General features: G+C 35.3%; 1 protein-coding gene across 1 annotated transcript; it reads right to left on the minus strand.

The window, feature by feature from the left end:
* Positions 1–14,695: 14,695 nt before the first annotated feature.
* Positions 14,696–16,373, minus strand: LOC127093142 (WRKY transcription factor 23). The gene is made up of 3 exons (XM_051032045.1): positions 15,812–16,373; positions 15,463–15,606; positions 14,696–15,335 (listed from the first exon to the last, which is right to left on the minus strand). The coding sequence occupies exons 1-3, from the start codon at positions 16,243–16,245 to the stop codon at positions 14,927–14,929; spliced, it is 987 nt and encodes a 328-aa protein (XP_050888002.1). The 5' UTR covers positions 16,246–16,373; the 3' UTR covers positions 14,696–14,926.
* Between the last annotated feature and the right edge of the window lie 507 nt (positions 16,374–16,880).

Here is a 16,880-nt window from a genome sequence, read left to right on the forward strand (position 1 = left end):
CATGTTTTGGACAATTTGAATTTTCAAAACCTGGAGGTTGATTGACATACACTTCTTCTGATATATATCCATTAAGAAATGCGCTCTTGACATCCATTTGATACAATTTGATAGAATGATTTACAGCAAATGAAACAAGTAAGCGAATAGATTATAACCTGGCGACTGGGGCAAACGTTTCATTGTAGTCAATGCCTTCTTGTTGGCTGTACCCTTGAGCCACCAGTCGAGTTTTGTTTCTGACAACTTCGCCTTTCTCATTCAGCTTATTTCTGAACACCCATCTGGTTCCGATAATGTGAGTGCCTTTAGGTTTAGGAACAAGATCCCAGACGTCATTCTTTGTGAATTGATCTAGCTCTTCTTGCATGGCTAGAACCTTGTCGTCATCTTGAAGTGCCTCATCATAGGAAGTAGGCTCAATCAAAGATACTAGTCCCAGAGGAGTTTCTTCAGGTACCTTGAAGGTTGACCTAGCTCGGATAGGTTCATCCTTGCTTCCCATAATCAACTCTTCAGATATGTTGAGGCGACTTTTAGCTTTCTTTGGAATCGTTGGGGCTTTAGTTCCTACTGAACTTTGTGTAGCAGATGCTTCTGGTGCTTTGATCTTCTCGTCAGAACCTGCAAGAGTAATCTCCAGATCTGCAAGTTTCTCAACTAGCTTTGACTTTTCAGGGTCAAGCTTATCATCAAATCTGACGTGAATTGATTCTTCCACAATTTTGGTTTTTGTATTGTATACTCTGTAGCCTTTAGAGCGTTCTGAGTATCCTAACATAAAACCTTTTTATGCTTTTGAATCAAACGTGTTCAGATGTTCTTTAGTATTCAGAATAAAGCAAGAGCATCCAAAAGGATGAAAATAAGAAATGTTGGGTTTTCTTCCTTTGCATAGTTCATAGAGAGTCTTCTCCAGAATAGGTATTATGGAGATTCTATTCTGAATATAACACGTTGTATTAACTGCTTCAGCCCAAAAGTGCTTAGCCACATTTGTTTCATTGATCATGGTTTTGGCCATCTCTTGGAGTGTCCTATTCTTCCTCTCTACAACTCCATTTTGTTGTGGAGTTCTAGGGCAGGAGAAATCATGGGATATTCCATTAGAGTCAAATAATTCTTCAAAAAATTTATTTTCAAATTCTCCACCATGATCACTTCTGACTCTGATGGTTTTAGAGCCAAATTCGTTTTACACTTTGGAACAGAAGCTAGTGAATACAGAGTGAGACTCACTCTTGTGCTTTAAGAAGTTTACCCATGCCCAGCGACTAAAATCATCAACAATAACTAGTCCATATTTCTTTCCATTGACTGATGCTGTTTTCACAGGACCAAACAAATCAATGTGAAGAAGTTCCAGAGGCTTAGAGGTAGAAACAATATTTTTCTTTTTAAAAGATGATTTTGAAAATTTTCCTTTCTGACATGCTTCACATAGAGCATCTGAAGAAAACTTCAGCTTAGGTAGACCTCTGACTAACCCAAGTTTATTTAGCTGAGATGACTTTCTCATGCTAATGTGGCCTAAGCGTATATGCCATACCCATTGCTCTTCATGAACAGACACTAAACATTTTACATTTTGTTCTTTTAAATCCGAAAGATCTATTTTATAAATATTTTTTTTCCTCTTGTCAGTGAATAGGACAGATCCATTATTCTGATTTATTGCTTTACATGTTTTTTGATTGAAGATTACATCATACCTGTTATCACTTAATTGACTTATTGATAACAGATTATGCATTAATCCTTCTACATAGAGAACATCAGATATAGAGGGAAGAGTACCATTACCAATAGTTCCGGAGCCTCTGATCCTTCCTTTCTGATTTCCTCTGAAGCCTACAAATCCAACATCTTTAAGTTCCAGGTTTTGGAACATATACTTTCTTCTCATCATGGTAACTTCTTTGAAACTAGAAAAGGATTTCAACATTATCAGTCTTGAAGAATTTTTTAGTTCTTTAAGAAGCCATGAGATTGAGCTCGAGGAAAATGAACCTCAAAAACAAGGTAAATCTGTTGCCTTAAAGTATAAGCCCGAGAAGACAAAAGCTTATCAAGATGAGGAAGAATTAGAAGGATCTGATGAAGACTCAGAAGATGATGATGAGTTGTATCTAATCTCAAAGAGTGTCAATAGACTCTAGAAACATAGGCCCAATGGTCAAGGGAAGTTCAGAGGAGCCAAAAAGACTGCTGGTCGTTTTGATTCTTCGTCTGGACAGATGAAGCAAGGTTCTGGAAAAGAAGTTATCTGCTCTGAGTGCAAGGAGCCAGGCCACTACAAAAATTATTATCCTAACCTGAAAAAGAACAGAAGTCCTAAGAAGAATTTTTCTAAAGGCAAGAAGGGGCTGATGGCTAATGGGATGACTCAGAATCCGAAGAAGAAGATTATGACGAAGAAAAAGACAACATTGCATTGATCGCAACTGTAGGTGATCCCGAAGGTTATAAAGAACAAGAAGACAAGGTATTATCAAAATCAGAATCCGACTCTGGTTCTGAAGAGGTATTTTCTAACCTATCTCGTTCTGATCTTGAATCATGTCTCTCTGAAATGCTGGAAAAGTACCAGAGTCTTCAGAGTAAATACAGGGACCTTAAAAAAGTCCAAGTAGTTGCTTCTGAAACTCGCAGTGAGCTTGAGAAAGATATTTCCTCTCTAAATGAAAAAGTATTTTATTTAGAAAGTAACAACTCGGCTTTGAAAAGCAAAATTTCAAAACTATAGGAGGAAATAGTCTCAAAAGCTTCAGATACTGATTGTGTCATAAGATATGACAGAGCATTCCAGTACTTTCTAGCTAAAAGCATAGATAGAAGCAAAAGGATTCCTTGATCTATGGAGTTAGCAGAAATGGAAAGAAATATTTAGGTTGTATAGAAACTATAAAACCTAACGAAAGTCAGAAGGTAAAACCAAAACCTCTCTATGTGCATTTTGTGCCGGTGGCACTGAGATTGATATTTCTGCATAGACACAGACATATACAACGAGTAAGAAATCAATTCTGAAACCTAAGTATCATTCACAAATTCCCCATGATTATCCTTCTATTAAAGACCCAAAGTTGTAAGAAACTCTAGGAAAACTAACAAGAGAGGACCCAGAAAGTGGGTACCTAAGGATAACATAATTTATGTTGGAGACATCCTTAGAAGCTTAACTGAAACATCAGTCATGGTACCTGGACAGTAGATGCTCGTGACACATGACGGGAAGAAGGTCTATGTTCTAAGATTTGGAACTTAAGCCTGGAGGCTTCGTTGGTTTCGGAGGGAACCAGAAAGGAACGATCATTAGCTCTAGAACTATTGGTAACAATAAACTTCCTTCTATTACTAATGTTCTTTTAGTTGATGGTCTGATGCATAAACTATTGTATGTTAGTCAATTTAGTGATAATGGTTATGATATTATTTTTAATCAAAAGTTCTGTAAGGCTATTAGTCAAAAAGATGGTACAATCTTCTTTAACAAAAAGAGAAAGAACAACATTTACAAAATCAGACTTTCTGATCTTGAGGATCAAAATGTAAAATGTTTAATGTCTGTTAATGAAGAGAAATGGGTGTGACATATACGTTTGCTCCATGTTAGCATGAGAAGGATTTCTCAACTAAATAAGATTGGATTAGTCAAAGGCTTACCCAACCTGAAGTTCACTTCAGATGCTCTTTGTGAAGCATGTCAGAAAGGCAAGTTTTCTAAAATATCTTTCAAAGTGAAAACTATTATTTCTACTTCTAGACTGTTAGAACTTCTACACATTTATTTGTTTGGACCAGTGAAAATTTCCTCTATCAATGGAAAGAAGTATGGATTGGTCATCATTTATGACTATAGTCGTTGGACATGGGTAAAGTTATTGAAATACAAGGATGAGTCACATTTTGTGTTCTCTATTTTCTGCTCACTAGTACAAACAAAAATGAACTTCAAAATAGTCAGAGTCAGAAGTGATCATGGTGGCAAATTTGAAAATAAACTTTTTAAAAGTATTTTTGATTCAAATGGCATTTCCCATGATTTCTCCTGTCCTAGAACTCCATAGAAAAATGGGGTTGTAGAAAGGAAGAATATGACTTTGCAAGAAATGGCTTGCACCATGATTCAAGAAACTGACATGGCTAAGCATTTCTGGATAGATGCAATTAACACATCATGTTATATTCAGAAGAGGATTTCTATCATACCTATTGTGGGTAAGAATCCTTATGAATTATGGAAGAACAGAAAGCCCAACATTTCTTACTTTCACCCTTCTGGATGTGAATGTTTTATGTTGAACACTAAAGAGAATCTGGGCAACTTTGATTCTAAAGCACAAAAATATTAATTGTTAGGATATTCTGAACGCTCTAAAGGCTACAAAATCTTTAACACTAAAACACGAATTATTGAATAATCAATTCATGTTAGATTCAATGATAAGCTTGACCCTGAAAAGTCAAAGCTAGTTCAGAAATTTGCAGATTTGAACATCAATCTTTCAGAATCCAAGGATATTGATTCTGGAGAAAAAGACTCAGAAGGCAAAGCTAAAAAATCTAAAGCAAACGAATCAGATACGACTCAACCAGAAGCTATCATTGGTCCAACTCATCAGAAGAAGAGTAAATCAAGAACCCCTTATTATGAAGAACTGATTCTAAGAGATAAAAATGCTCCAGTCAGAATTAGATCTTCATTCAAAACTTCTGAAGAGACTCTTCTAGGTTTGATATCTCTGACAGAACCCGCATCTATCAATGAAGCCCTTCTGGATAATGAATGGATTATAGATATGAAAAAGTAATTGAATTAATTCACCAAAAACGACGTTTGGGATCTTGTTCAGAAACCAAAAGGATTCCATGTCATTGGAACCAGATGGGTCTTCAGAAACAAGCTCAATGAGAAGGGCGAGATTGTCAGAAACAAGACTCGACTGGTAGGACAAGGTTATAGTCAGCAAGAAGGCATAGACTATACATAAACCTTTGTTCCAGTTTCCAGGTTAGAGTATATTCGTCTTTTAATTTTGTTTGTAGTCAATCATAACATCATCCTTTATCAAATGGATGTTAAGAGTGCATTCTTAAATGGATATATTTCTGAAGAAGTATATCTGCACCAACCTCTTGGTTTTAAAAGCTCTCAAAATCCTGACTTTGTTTTTAAACTGAAAAAGTTGTTATATGGTCTGAAGCAAGCTCCCAGAGCTTGGTATGATAGACTAAGTAACTTCCTTTTGGAAAATAATGTTACCAGAGGGAAAGTGGACACAACTCTTTTTTACAAAAACTTTAAGAATGATATTTTGGTTCTGCTAATGCTTCACTGTGCAAGGATTTTGCTAAGTCAATGCAAGCAGAATTTAAAATGAGTATGTTGGGAGAACTCAAGTTCTTTATGGGAATATTGATTCATCAATGTTCAGAAGGAACGTACATTCATCAGAGCAAATATACAAGGGAACTTCTGAAGAAGTTTAACTTATCAGAATGTAAGCAAGCAAAGACTCCAATGCATCCCACATGTATTCTAGAGAAAGAAGAGGTAAGCAGTAAGGTAAACCAGAAGCTATTTAGAGGTATGATAGGCTCTCTCCTTTATCTAACCGCTTCTAGACCTGATATTTTCTTTAGTGTCTTCTTATGTGTTTGCTTCCAATCAGATCCTAGGGAAACTCACTTAACTGTTGTTAAGAGAATCTTTAGATATCTGAAAGGTGCTACTAATCTTGGTTTGTTTTATAGAAAATCAAGTGAATACAAATTAGTAGACTATTGTGATGCCGACCATGTTGGAGACAGAATTGAAAGTAAAAGTACTTCTGGAAGTTGTCAATTTCTAGGAGATAACCTGATCTCATGGTACAGCAAGAGACAGTCAACAATTGCGCTTTCAACAGCTGAAGAATATATTGCAACTTCTGGATGCAACACTCAGATACTTTGGATGAAGAGTCAGCTAGAAGATTATCAAATATCTGAGAGTAACATTCCTATTCTCTGTGATAATGCTTATGCTATTTGTTTATCTAAGAATGCTATTTTACATTCTAGGGCTAGCATATTGAAATTAAACATCAATTTTTACGTGACTATGTTCAGAAGGATATTTTTCATCTAAAATTTGTTGATACAGACCATCAATGGACTTATATCTTTACAAAACCCCTTGTTGAATATAGATTCATTTTCATTCTGAAAAACTTATTTATGGGTTTATGTCCAGAATGAAAAGATGTATTTCAGAATGTTTAAGTTTCAGAACTCTAGATTAGATTCTGAGAATGTTTTTATTGACTATGAACATGAGCTTTCTAAAGTAAGGAAGTTTCATGAATCAGAAAGGTTATGATAAAAAGAAATCTTATCGATTTGCCTTCTTGATTATGAATAATCGTTGCATTAAATGATTGTCATATTATTTGATTTCATATGGTTCTAAGTGGTGACAATTGTCCCACTTTCTGAGCATTTATGATAAAAGCGTGACACCTTGGGTTTCACAATTCTTAGAATTAAGTTAAAAACTCTTACGCTTTCCCCTATGACTACGTATTTTTACCTTGTCATCATTGCAAATAAATTTGTATAAACCCACTTCACTCACATTTTCACACTACTCACACAATATTCCTACACTTTCATCTTTTATACTAAAACACCTCTCTCTGCAATTGTTCATCTCTCCTCCATCTTCAATAATGGTTGCTCAACAACAACAGATGCAACAACAACTCTCTCCCAATCGCTCAATGATTGATGAAAACCATCCTATATTGGAAGGGACCCCTGAGTTGAATCTACACACTCTTGTGAGTGAATTAATGGTACTTTATGAAATGATTGTTGACTTCAAGAATCTGAAGGACAATGGGTTCGACTTCTCTGAAACTTTGGAACTTCAAGGATGAAATACTTTCGTTGAAAGACTAACTGGGCCTTTGTATCCAGTTTTGGGTGCATCCCACTGCAGAAAAGGAAACAATAACTTCCTATGTCATGAACAGGAAGATTGTCATTATTGAGAAATCCATTGTTGACTTAATCTATTACAATGGAAAAGGTAAAAGGATTCACAATGCCAAGATCAATGCTAAGAGATAAGAAGTTATCTCTCCTGTCATCTTGAAAGTTGGAACCAACCTTGAGGATGATAAAGGTACAAGTGCTAAGGATTTGACAAACAACCTAAGAGTATGGGTTAAGATCATTATGGGTTTCATTCACCATAGGCCTAGCACCAACAGTTATGACTGCATCAACACACGTTAGAAGTTCGTGTTGTTCTTTCTGGAGAAGGGTCTCAAGCTAGGACTTTCCTCTATCTTTTTCAAGTTCATGAGGGATTCTATCAAAGAATCCATAACCAGTGGATCTTTGAAGAAGAATAAAAGCAAGTCCATCCCTAATGGAAGGCTCATTTTTTACATTCTTGTTGAGAACAGTCTGGTAGATGACCTTTTAGTCAGTGGCTTGACTGATGAATTTATGAAGGATGATGGAAAGATCTTTTGGGGGGAAGAATCTCAAGAGCATGGTCTTATTTCTAAGGTTGTAAGACCGGATTTCATTCCCTCTAAGGATGATATATGTGGAACAAGAAATCTAGTAGACAACTTCCTAATTTTTACTATGATTGATCCTCTGGAAATTCTTATGGCCTATCTGGAAAGTTGTCAGAAGGATGGTATTGACCAAATGGTGGATCCTTCCAATCTTCCAAAAACATATTCAAATGTTCATGGTAAGAGGAAGAAGGAATCAAGAGGAGAATGCTATTCTAGGCCTCAGAAGAAGAAGAAGAAAGTTGATGTCCTTTTGGATGAAGATGAGGTGCCTCTAATTGATCTCCAGAAAGCTATGCTTCTGAAGGACACGTCTGGAGTCGTCCAACAATCTTCAAGAGCTTCTGACACTGCTTCTGGTAAGTTTCTTGAAGCTAGCACTTCCGTTATTTCTGATTTTGTAGTTTCTGAAAGGATCTTACCAATTCAGCCTCCTCCCACTTCTCAACCCATCTCTATATTTTTCCAACAAATATCTGAATCAATTTTACTTCCACCTCCTCCAAAAACACCCATTATAGAACCTATTATAGAAACTCCTCCAGTTTCTGAAACTCTGTCACAACAACAAAATCTACAGATACCATAAACACCATCTCCTTCATATTTACAAACTTCACCCACTCCACAACCACATGTTTATGCTCCCCACACAGAAAATCCAAATAGAAAAACCCCCATAACATCTCCTTCAAGAGATTATGAAGACCATGTGTCTGAAGGCTCTCCTGAGGTCATGTTAAACTTTGAACCTGAACCTGTTATTTCTAATCCAGAAACACCTTCAATCACTCTCCCCTCACTTCCAACACTTTTTGGCCCTGATCTTGATGAAACAAAAATTGACCTCACTGTCAGCTACCCCAAACCACCCAAACCTCTCCCAACAATGGTAAGATTCCGAGGAAGTTTGAATAAGAATCAAGAAGTCATCTACATGAAGCAATGACAATTAGTCTTTCTTCAGCAAGTTCGGATAAGAGTGATTCTGCTTGGGAAGCCTACAGAAGATGGATTAATTCCAAGATTTCTAAGCTGAAGAATTTCAGGTATAATGTTTCTGAAAGAAACTTTCGTTTTGGGTTTATTCCCTTAATGGAAATTTGGAATTTAAGCAACTCCCAATTATGTCTTCTTGCTCCAGAGGTTAAGGAAGTAATTCCATAAGTGACTGGGGAAGTTGTTCAGGATGTTGTAGTTGATTGTGGACATCAGGATTGCGCCATGGAAGAAGATGCTGCTTAGATAGTTGTTTCTGAGGCTCAACAAGCTAAAGCTTCTGTTTCTTAACCTTCTGCTGAAGTTATTCCTGTTGCACTTCAGAAGACCATTGAAGAAATCAAAGTTGATAATGCGTCGGTCAAAGAGCATCTAGACAAACAGGACATGATGTTTCAATTGATTCTCTCTATACTCCCTCTGCCTCCTCCTCAGAACTCATAGCCCTTTATTTTTCTTAAACTTTTTGTTTTTTTATGCTTCTAATTGTATCTTTTCTTCCTGTTGGCATTTATCAATGAAAATAGTTTTTGTTTCTCATTATTTCTTTTATTATTTTGTCTATGTATTTTTGATTGATGACAAAGGGGAAGAAACATATCTAAGGGGGAAGATTCATAGTTATTTTTTATATATCTAAATTCCTAACTAAAGAACTCAAACTTTGTTTAATGTTTTCTGCTAACAACTACTTCGAAAAATAGTTTGTTAACTGTTTTGCAGGGTTTTGTTCAAACACCAGAAGTTCTTATGAAGTTTCAAAGATCATAATAGAAGTTACTAGTTTCTGATGAAATGGTCTTCTATCTGAGTCTGTAAATCCTTCTTGCTGATGTTTGAGACTCAGATTCAAGAGCATGGATATTCAACGAATTAATAACAATGTTCTGAACTTAAAACATTGGGTACTTGGCATCAAGTTCTGAAGAATTAGAAAATTTTGGCATTGGCATCTAACTATGAGGAAGAGTTTCCTCCAGAGTAATTGGAACGAGAAATCAAGTTCTTGAGAAGAATTCTCAACCAGGTCCTAAAATCCCTTCTCAACCAGGCTCTGGACTGAAAATTCTTTTCAAGAGTTCTGCTCTTCAAAGGCAATCTAGCTTTGAAAGAGAACTTAAAAGAGAACCATATTTCAAGTTCTGAATGAAGACAATTAGCTACAAAGTTTCTTCAAAATAACTCAACCAAGCTTCTGAAGGGAAGCTCATCAAAATGTTGATGTTAAAAAACCAGTGCTCCAGACAACATCAATCAACTTCTGAAGATAAACCAAACTCTGATTGAAAATTACTCTGGTACTTCAAAAAGGTTAATTAGGAAAGTGTTCTTTCATTTTGATTTTATCTTTTTAGGATTATACATCTCAGGAGGAGCTTTGTGCTTCTGTAAGATGTATTCTTTTGTAATTACCCTATACAAAATTGTCCATCAAAATACATGTTTTATCATCATCAAAAAGGGGGAGATTGTTAGAACAAGATTTGGTTCTGCATCTATACCTTGGGTTTTGATGAAAATAATGTTGTATTTGTGTGAGAACAATTTTGGTACCCTAATGGTTTGTTATTGTGTAGCTTTAACAACCAATTTTGATTCTGAGTATATGACGTGCAACGTCATCAGTTTCTAAACAACGAGTTCCAAATCCGCTTTTGCGCCAGCTATTAGAAGTTCTGAAAGATGTTCAATGTTGTTGTTGCAATGATCTTTCTGCTTTTGTGTTGATTCACTCATGAGAAGCTTTTGAGGAAACACTATGTTGTTGCTGCAATGTTCTCTCAGTTCGCACTTCTGGAAGTGACTCTGATCACCAAACTTCTGAAGAATGGCAAGCTTTTAAATTTATGTTACGTAGCTTAAGATTATGAAGATCTCAAGCCATACGATTGAGGTTATCAAGGTTCTAACTGTAGATTATGAAGACTCTGAAGATTCTAAAGATACTAAAGATCTCGAGCCAGACTACTGATGTTGTCAAGGTTCTGACCAAGGATTCTGATGTTTCTGAATCCTGCTTTATGTTTCTTCATTTCATGCTTCATCAATTTTTAACAGAAGTCAATGAACTTGAAGATAAGATCAAATTGGAAAGTGATCAAATAATACATAGTACAAATCAAATATCCTCTCCACTACCTGATATCGTTGGTAAAGGACTGTACTATACATCACACTTGTCATTGATTTTATAGGCGAAGGACAGTACGCATTATCACTCCTTTCACCATCCATTAGTGGACAACCGCTCTATGGGCTTTTCCTAGTTTTCCCTCCAACGGTCTTCTTCTTATGCTATATAAGTGAGACTTAGAGACTTGAAGAAAACACCGGTGTTACAACATTTTGACAAGTCTGTTTCTTTGTGAAAAGCTATCATTCTTTTGTACACAATTTTTCTTTAAGTGTTTATTTATCTTTTGTGTAAAATCTTCTTGTATAGAAGCAACTTGTAACACGCAAAATATTATTCAAATTGTTTGTTTGATTCCTTAAGGAGGTTATCCTTAAGAAGACAAATAAGGTTATTTTTTATGAGTCCTTAAGGATACTAGGGTATAGTTGGATCCTTGAGAAGACAAAAAAGATTATTCTTTGTGATTATAATGGATTAAGTCCTTATGTATAAGGAAAAATGACCTTGGCGGGTGGACTGGAGTAGCTTTGAGAGGATAAAAATACTTATGTTTTTGTCTCTTTGTTATTAACTTGTTAGTTGTGTTCTTGTTTTGGAAAACGATTTTGCTTGCAAAACCCAATTCACCCCCCCCCCTTCTTTCTTGTCGTTTTCACACATTCACTTGTATGATCCAATCATGTGATTGGAACATCCAGAATCAATGTACCACACTTCATTGCAGTATGATGTTCAATTGGTGATCATCATCAGCACAAGTGGTTGTTCTTTAGTGCTTATTCTATTTTCTTCTTTAGCCATGTTTGCCTGATAATCTCCTCGCTGCTATGTCTGATTTATTGATGTTGTACATTTTGTAGAGAAGTGCCCAATTCGATTGAATTGTAACACTTGATTCTTTTTCTATCTACTTTCTTTCTTCCTCCTCGATAATTTGAGATTTATGAATATTCTTGATCATTCTTCTCTTGTTCTTGATTCTGAGCATTTCTTCCAAATCCATTTCTGAAATCTCTTCCACGGTCTCAGTGTCTCAAGCCTCCTCTTGAATTGTAACCGTCTCTCTTTGACGTATATGCTTGTAGAACTTGATGATCACTCGATTTCTTTGTACTCCTTTCAGTTATTCTTTGTTCATGTGCTTCGAGGGAGCCTTGTAATTCTTCTACCTTCATTTCTTCAAGCTTCTTGGATTCTTCTATGGCAACCACTATGTGGTTGAATTTGGGGCATAGGGTTCGTAAGATTTTCTCAACAATTGTTTAATCTGAGATTGTTTCACCGTAGTTTTTCATTGCATTTGTGTGGGTGATAATTCTGTTAAAGAATTCCAATATCTTTTTATTTTTTTCCATTTGCATCAATTCGTATTGACGCCTCATCGTCTACAATATCACATTCTTCAATTTCTCTGCGCCATCATTGCACTCCTCCAAAATCCTTCATGCTTCTTGCGAAGTTGCAACACCTGCAACCTTCTCAAAGTGTGATTCATCAACACACTGATGGAGCGAAAAGGTCGCTTTTCAATCTTTCTTCATAGTTTCTTTGTAAAGTGCCTTCTGCGCATTTGTAGGATTGTTGGAGGAGTGCGGGATAACCTTCTTCAATAATTTATGTAACTTCTTAATAGCCCAAAATTGCGTTCATCTGTACATGCCATCGATCACAATTCTTTCCATTAAGAATAGGGAGATTCACTGAGAAGTTTGCGCTAGTTAGTCCCATCGCGTGTGTTGCAAGGTCTCAATCGCAACTCTATGGATACCAGATGTTAGAGTAAAACACACTTTGGAGGAGAGAATTATGTAGGTGTATTGTAACTATTTTTTATTACAGTATTGCAGTGCAAAAACAAATTGCAGTGACGGCTATATATAGTAGTGTACAACATTGCATATAGTAGTTTATTAATCACTTTTAACACTTTACAAGAGGCAGTTCTTCCAAACAACTGAAAGAATCTTCTGCTGATCATCCAAGACAAAACTATTTCTAAGGTGTTGTGAATTGATGTCGTCCAAAACAAACTAAACTATGAGAAAAAGATTGAGTTTCTTGAACGAACACAAGAAATCATATTAGGTTTTACCAAGGGAGATAAGAGGGAACAAGAAGAATAGGAATTGATTTAAATTGTTTTACTATTCACTTTCTCAATAAAGGTTCAAAGATTACCAGTGAATAACAACAATTAACCTCTCTCAACAACACGAGAAAACGAGTCTATTTATAGACTACTAAGTTAACTTAGGCTACAAGTTAGCTTAACAATTGGGTTTTACAAGCAAAGTCCAATTCGACATGCTTTTAAACAAAACATATTTTGACAACCTACTTGAACAGACTTCGATTACAGCATGCATAACTTCTATCAAACCATAAAATTACCCTTATCGACATCAGAGTTCGATCCAAAATACCACATAAAGGATAATTAGTTAATACATCAACATAACATAAGTCGAGTTGCATATCACTATTGAATCATATTATCATAACCAACTCTTCTTTGTATATGACCTATTGCTACATATAATTCTATTCGAACTCTTTCACATACATTATTTTCTAAGCCAAATGATGTTTCAAGATAGAGTAAAACAATGTAACGCAAAATACTCATGGACCCACAGGGCCCACTTTCTCTCTTTACATCTAAGTTATATTAATTTCCTGCTTAATAGTTAATTGAGTTAACATGTTCTGAACATGTATAACATTCATTTGTCACTGGCTACGGTACAGGAATAGAAGAATATTGACAATTTCAAAACACCCTTTTGGCATTAGAACAAAACAACTTGTTTACTGATTGTACCCTACTTTATACTAAACAAGTGAATGACATTAATTCGATACAATGTATCTTCCATTTACCATACAAGAGAAACAAAACAAAAGCATATATGAAAGAGTGAAAGAGACCAAGCCACAGCAATCCTTATTAACGGTAGCGTGTCGTATATAATATAACAACCTCTACCTATGTGTTGGCATATACTTATCCGTGAACCACCATGAAAAATTGAATCTCACAATTATATTCTCTCACAATTATATAGTTCATACACATGTTATAATAAAACAAAAACTATAAACAAACACGGGTTGTTTTTATTCCTTGATAAAGAAATCTAACATGTGTCGTTATCATAATCTATTACATCATATGATAAATATCACACTTAATAATATCCTTATAGCTTGTATGGGTTTTTCTTCTTTTGTTTTTGTTCTTTTTTATGAATGGATTGTAGTTGCATAGCGTGCAGGATGTAAAGAAGCATTTATTCATCTACCTCTAAATGGATTAGAGTGGTTGAATTATTCTCCTTATTTATAACCTTGCTTCCATGTTGGTATAAAATTTTCACCGCCAAAATTGAAAATAAATAAATAAATAAAAACATTTTACTATAATTAGTTTTACAGGAACAAAACATATTTAGCAAACTTGTACACCAATTGTTCCTGTTTTATAAACCTTAACCTAACAATCGTCACTGCATGATGTACTGTACATCAGTGAAATCAATGCACATTCCTTCAGCAAAAAGAAACAAAAATATAAGACAAATGAGAAGTCGTAATCATATCATTAAAAATAGATATATGACAGAACTCAGTTTTGCAGCCCAGCCCAAACCTCCAATGACATTACTTTGTTCCTTTTTTCTTTCTGTTCTATACTAAACATAGTACTATTATTGAAGCAGAACAACAACAATTGAAAGACATGATTGAGAAAGTAGGAATTGCTAACACTTAATAGAATTCAAACCTGACTGAAGCCTTAAGAGAAGCACATTCTCAGAAACCAATACTTCACCAGCGCACCTAATCCTTCACCAATAGGCTAATCTTTAGGGTTTTTAAACACTTAGATATTACTACTAGTGTATGATTACAAATACATTGAATTAGTAATTTATTTTGTTGAATATTATGAGTGTTGATATCTATATTTTATAGATCATAATAATCATGATGTGGGCTATATGCAATAAAGATAAAGTGGTCTTTACAAGATGATGATTATCATTCATCACTAATAGTAATATATCACCCTCACCACCTATCCGTCATATCAGAAAGAAAAGTTACATAGTTGTTACCTAAGTCTTACAGAAAAAGTCAGCAAGAAAATATACTAAAAAAGAAAGAAATACTAACATAGAAAGTAATAATGAAGCTATTTATCAAATCATATTTACTCTTCTTTCAACATATGTGAAGGAACAACATCTTGAAGAAGACCATGGTCCCTAAGAAAGGAACTTGTCCCTGGATTACAAAGCTTCCTCTCTTGGTGGTAAGGGTGACTCAAAGAGGACAATGTATTAACCAGTAGCTGTTGATGTTGATGTTGATGGTGTTGTTGCTGCTGATATTGAGACAAGTAGTTCCCTTGCAAAACTGAACCAAAGTTTGTTGGAAACCCACCGGATACAGCGTTCGGCGGTGGTATCTGAACTCCGGCGAAGGCGGAACGGGACATAGCTGGACTAGGATGAATGTGTTGGCCTTCATAAGTTGTGACTACAATGGTTGGATCAGTATAAGACCGCTCCACACGTTTCTTCACATTACATGAAACAGTGGTGCAGCGATAATAGCTCCTACGCATAAACAAAAACATAAACATAACATACATGTTCGAGATGTTAAACACAAACACATAGCATAATCTAAAGTAAGTACCAAAAGAAAGTGAAAATATTGAAGAATGAAAAGAATTGTTAGTACCTCGGAAAGGGGCTGTTTTTGACAGCTTTTTGACCGTACTTTCTCCATCTGTACCCATCTTCCAGATGATCCACCTCGCTTTTCGTCATGAACGCGAATCTTGGTTCTCTCTGTCTCTTTTGATTTGTCTTCTTAGTCTTCAACCTAACCCCAAAAACAACCAGATCCCATAATCCATCAAATCACGTTCCGAATTAACTAATCAATCCCAAAACAAAAACAAAAGCAAAAACAAAAACCAAAGTCCAACATATTCATTTGTTTATCTAATTGTCTTCTGAAATATATATAAAATAACATACACTTTATTATCAAAACAAAAATAGAAAAAGAAAAAAAAAGAACTTACTGTTTGCTGGTTTTTTGTTTTTCTTCTTCTTCTTCATCTTCATCTTCTTGGACTTGGTCAACAAGAATCTTATTATGTTGTTCATCATTAACTGCTTCACTAGAGGCCGATGAAATCGAGCAAGAGTTAGGAGTTTGAGGAAGATGATTCAAAACCTCAGAACACTCTTTTCCATTAGTATCAGATGAAGACTTAACTGTAGTTTGATGATGACTCATGGTTGATAGTTGCGGTACATCAAGCAAAGAACTATAGTTTTCCACACCCAGTAACTCCATAAACCCTAAAGAAGAGCTTTTTTCTACCTCATAGAAATCAAACACGCTTGAAAACTGAAAACCGTTTAGCAAAGATGAAGAACCACCACCACCAACACCAACAACAACATCTTCTTCACTCTTCACACTCATCACAGCCATCTCTTTCTTCTCCATATACCTAGATGAATATCTCAAATGCACAAATCCAAATCCTTCATTTGTAGACAACAACACACTCTTTGAGATAATAGTAACAGTTTCAGAGAGAGAGAGAGAAAGAGAGAGAGTGTGAAAGGAACAAAGAAAGATAGAAATAGAAATGAAAAGGAATAGTTGACCGGCAATTGTAGGTGACCAAATGGTACAGCCGGTGGCATTGAATGCATGAGGGAATGGAGTGGATGCTTTCATACGTGATGTTTGACTGGTTAACGGGTTTTGTGTGTGAACGGGGTTCCGCATATACTACCATGTTCTGGATTCTAACGGCGTTTATTTTGTTTTTATTCCTTTGTTAAATATTACAAATTGTAATTTGTAATAGTTTTTGCTCGTGTGCATGTGAACCACAAAATCTGATCAATCCGTATGGTCCACTTTCTTTTCTTTAATCTGTTTTTTATTTTAACTTTTGGTTTTTTTGTTTGATTTTTCTATGCGAAACTTTTGCAGCACGTATCAATTTTTACTGTAGAAGTGTATTAAAGGTGTTTCGTTTCGATGTAGTTTAAATTGTTTTTTTTTTTCTTTCAATTTAATATTTGTTTTTCCTGATTGCATTTTACTTGTGTTTTTTTAGCTTAGTAGCT

The sequence above is a fragment of the Lathyrus oleraceus genome, chromosome 6, assembly GCF_024323335.1.
Source record: "Lathyrus oleraceus cultivar Zhongwan6 chromosome 6, CAAS_Psat_ZW6_1.0, whole genome shotgun sequence".
NCBI classification, from domain to species: domain Eukaryota; kingdom Viridiplantae; phylum Streptophyta; class Magnoliopsida; order Fabales; family Fabaceae; genus Lathyrus; species Lathyrus oleraceus.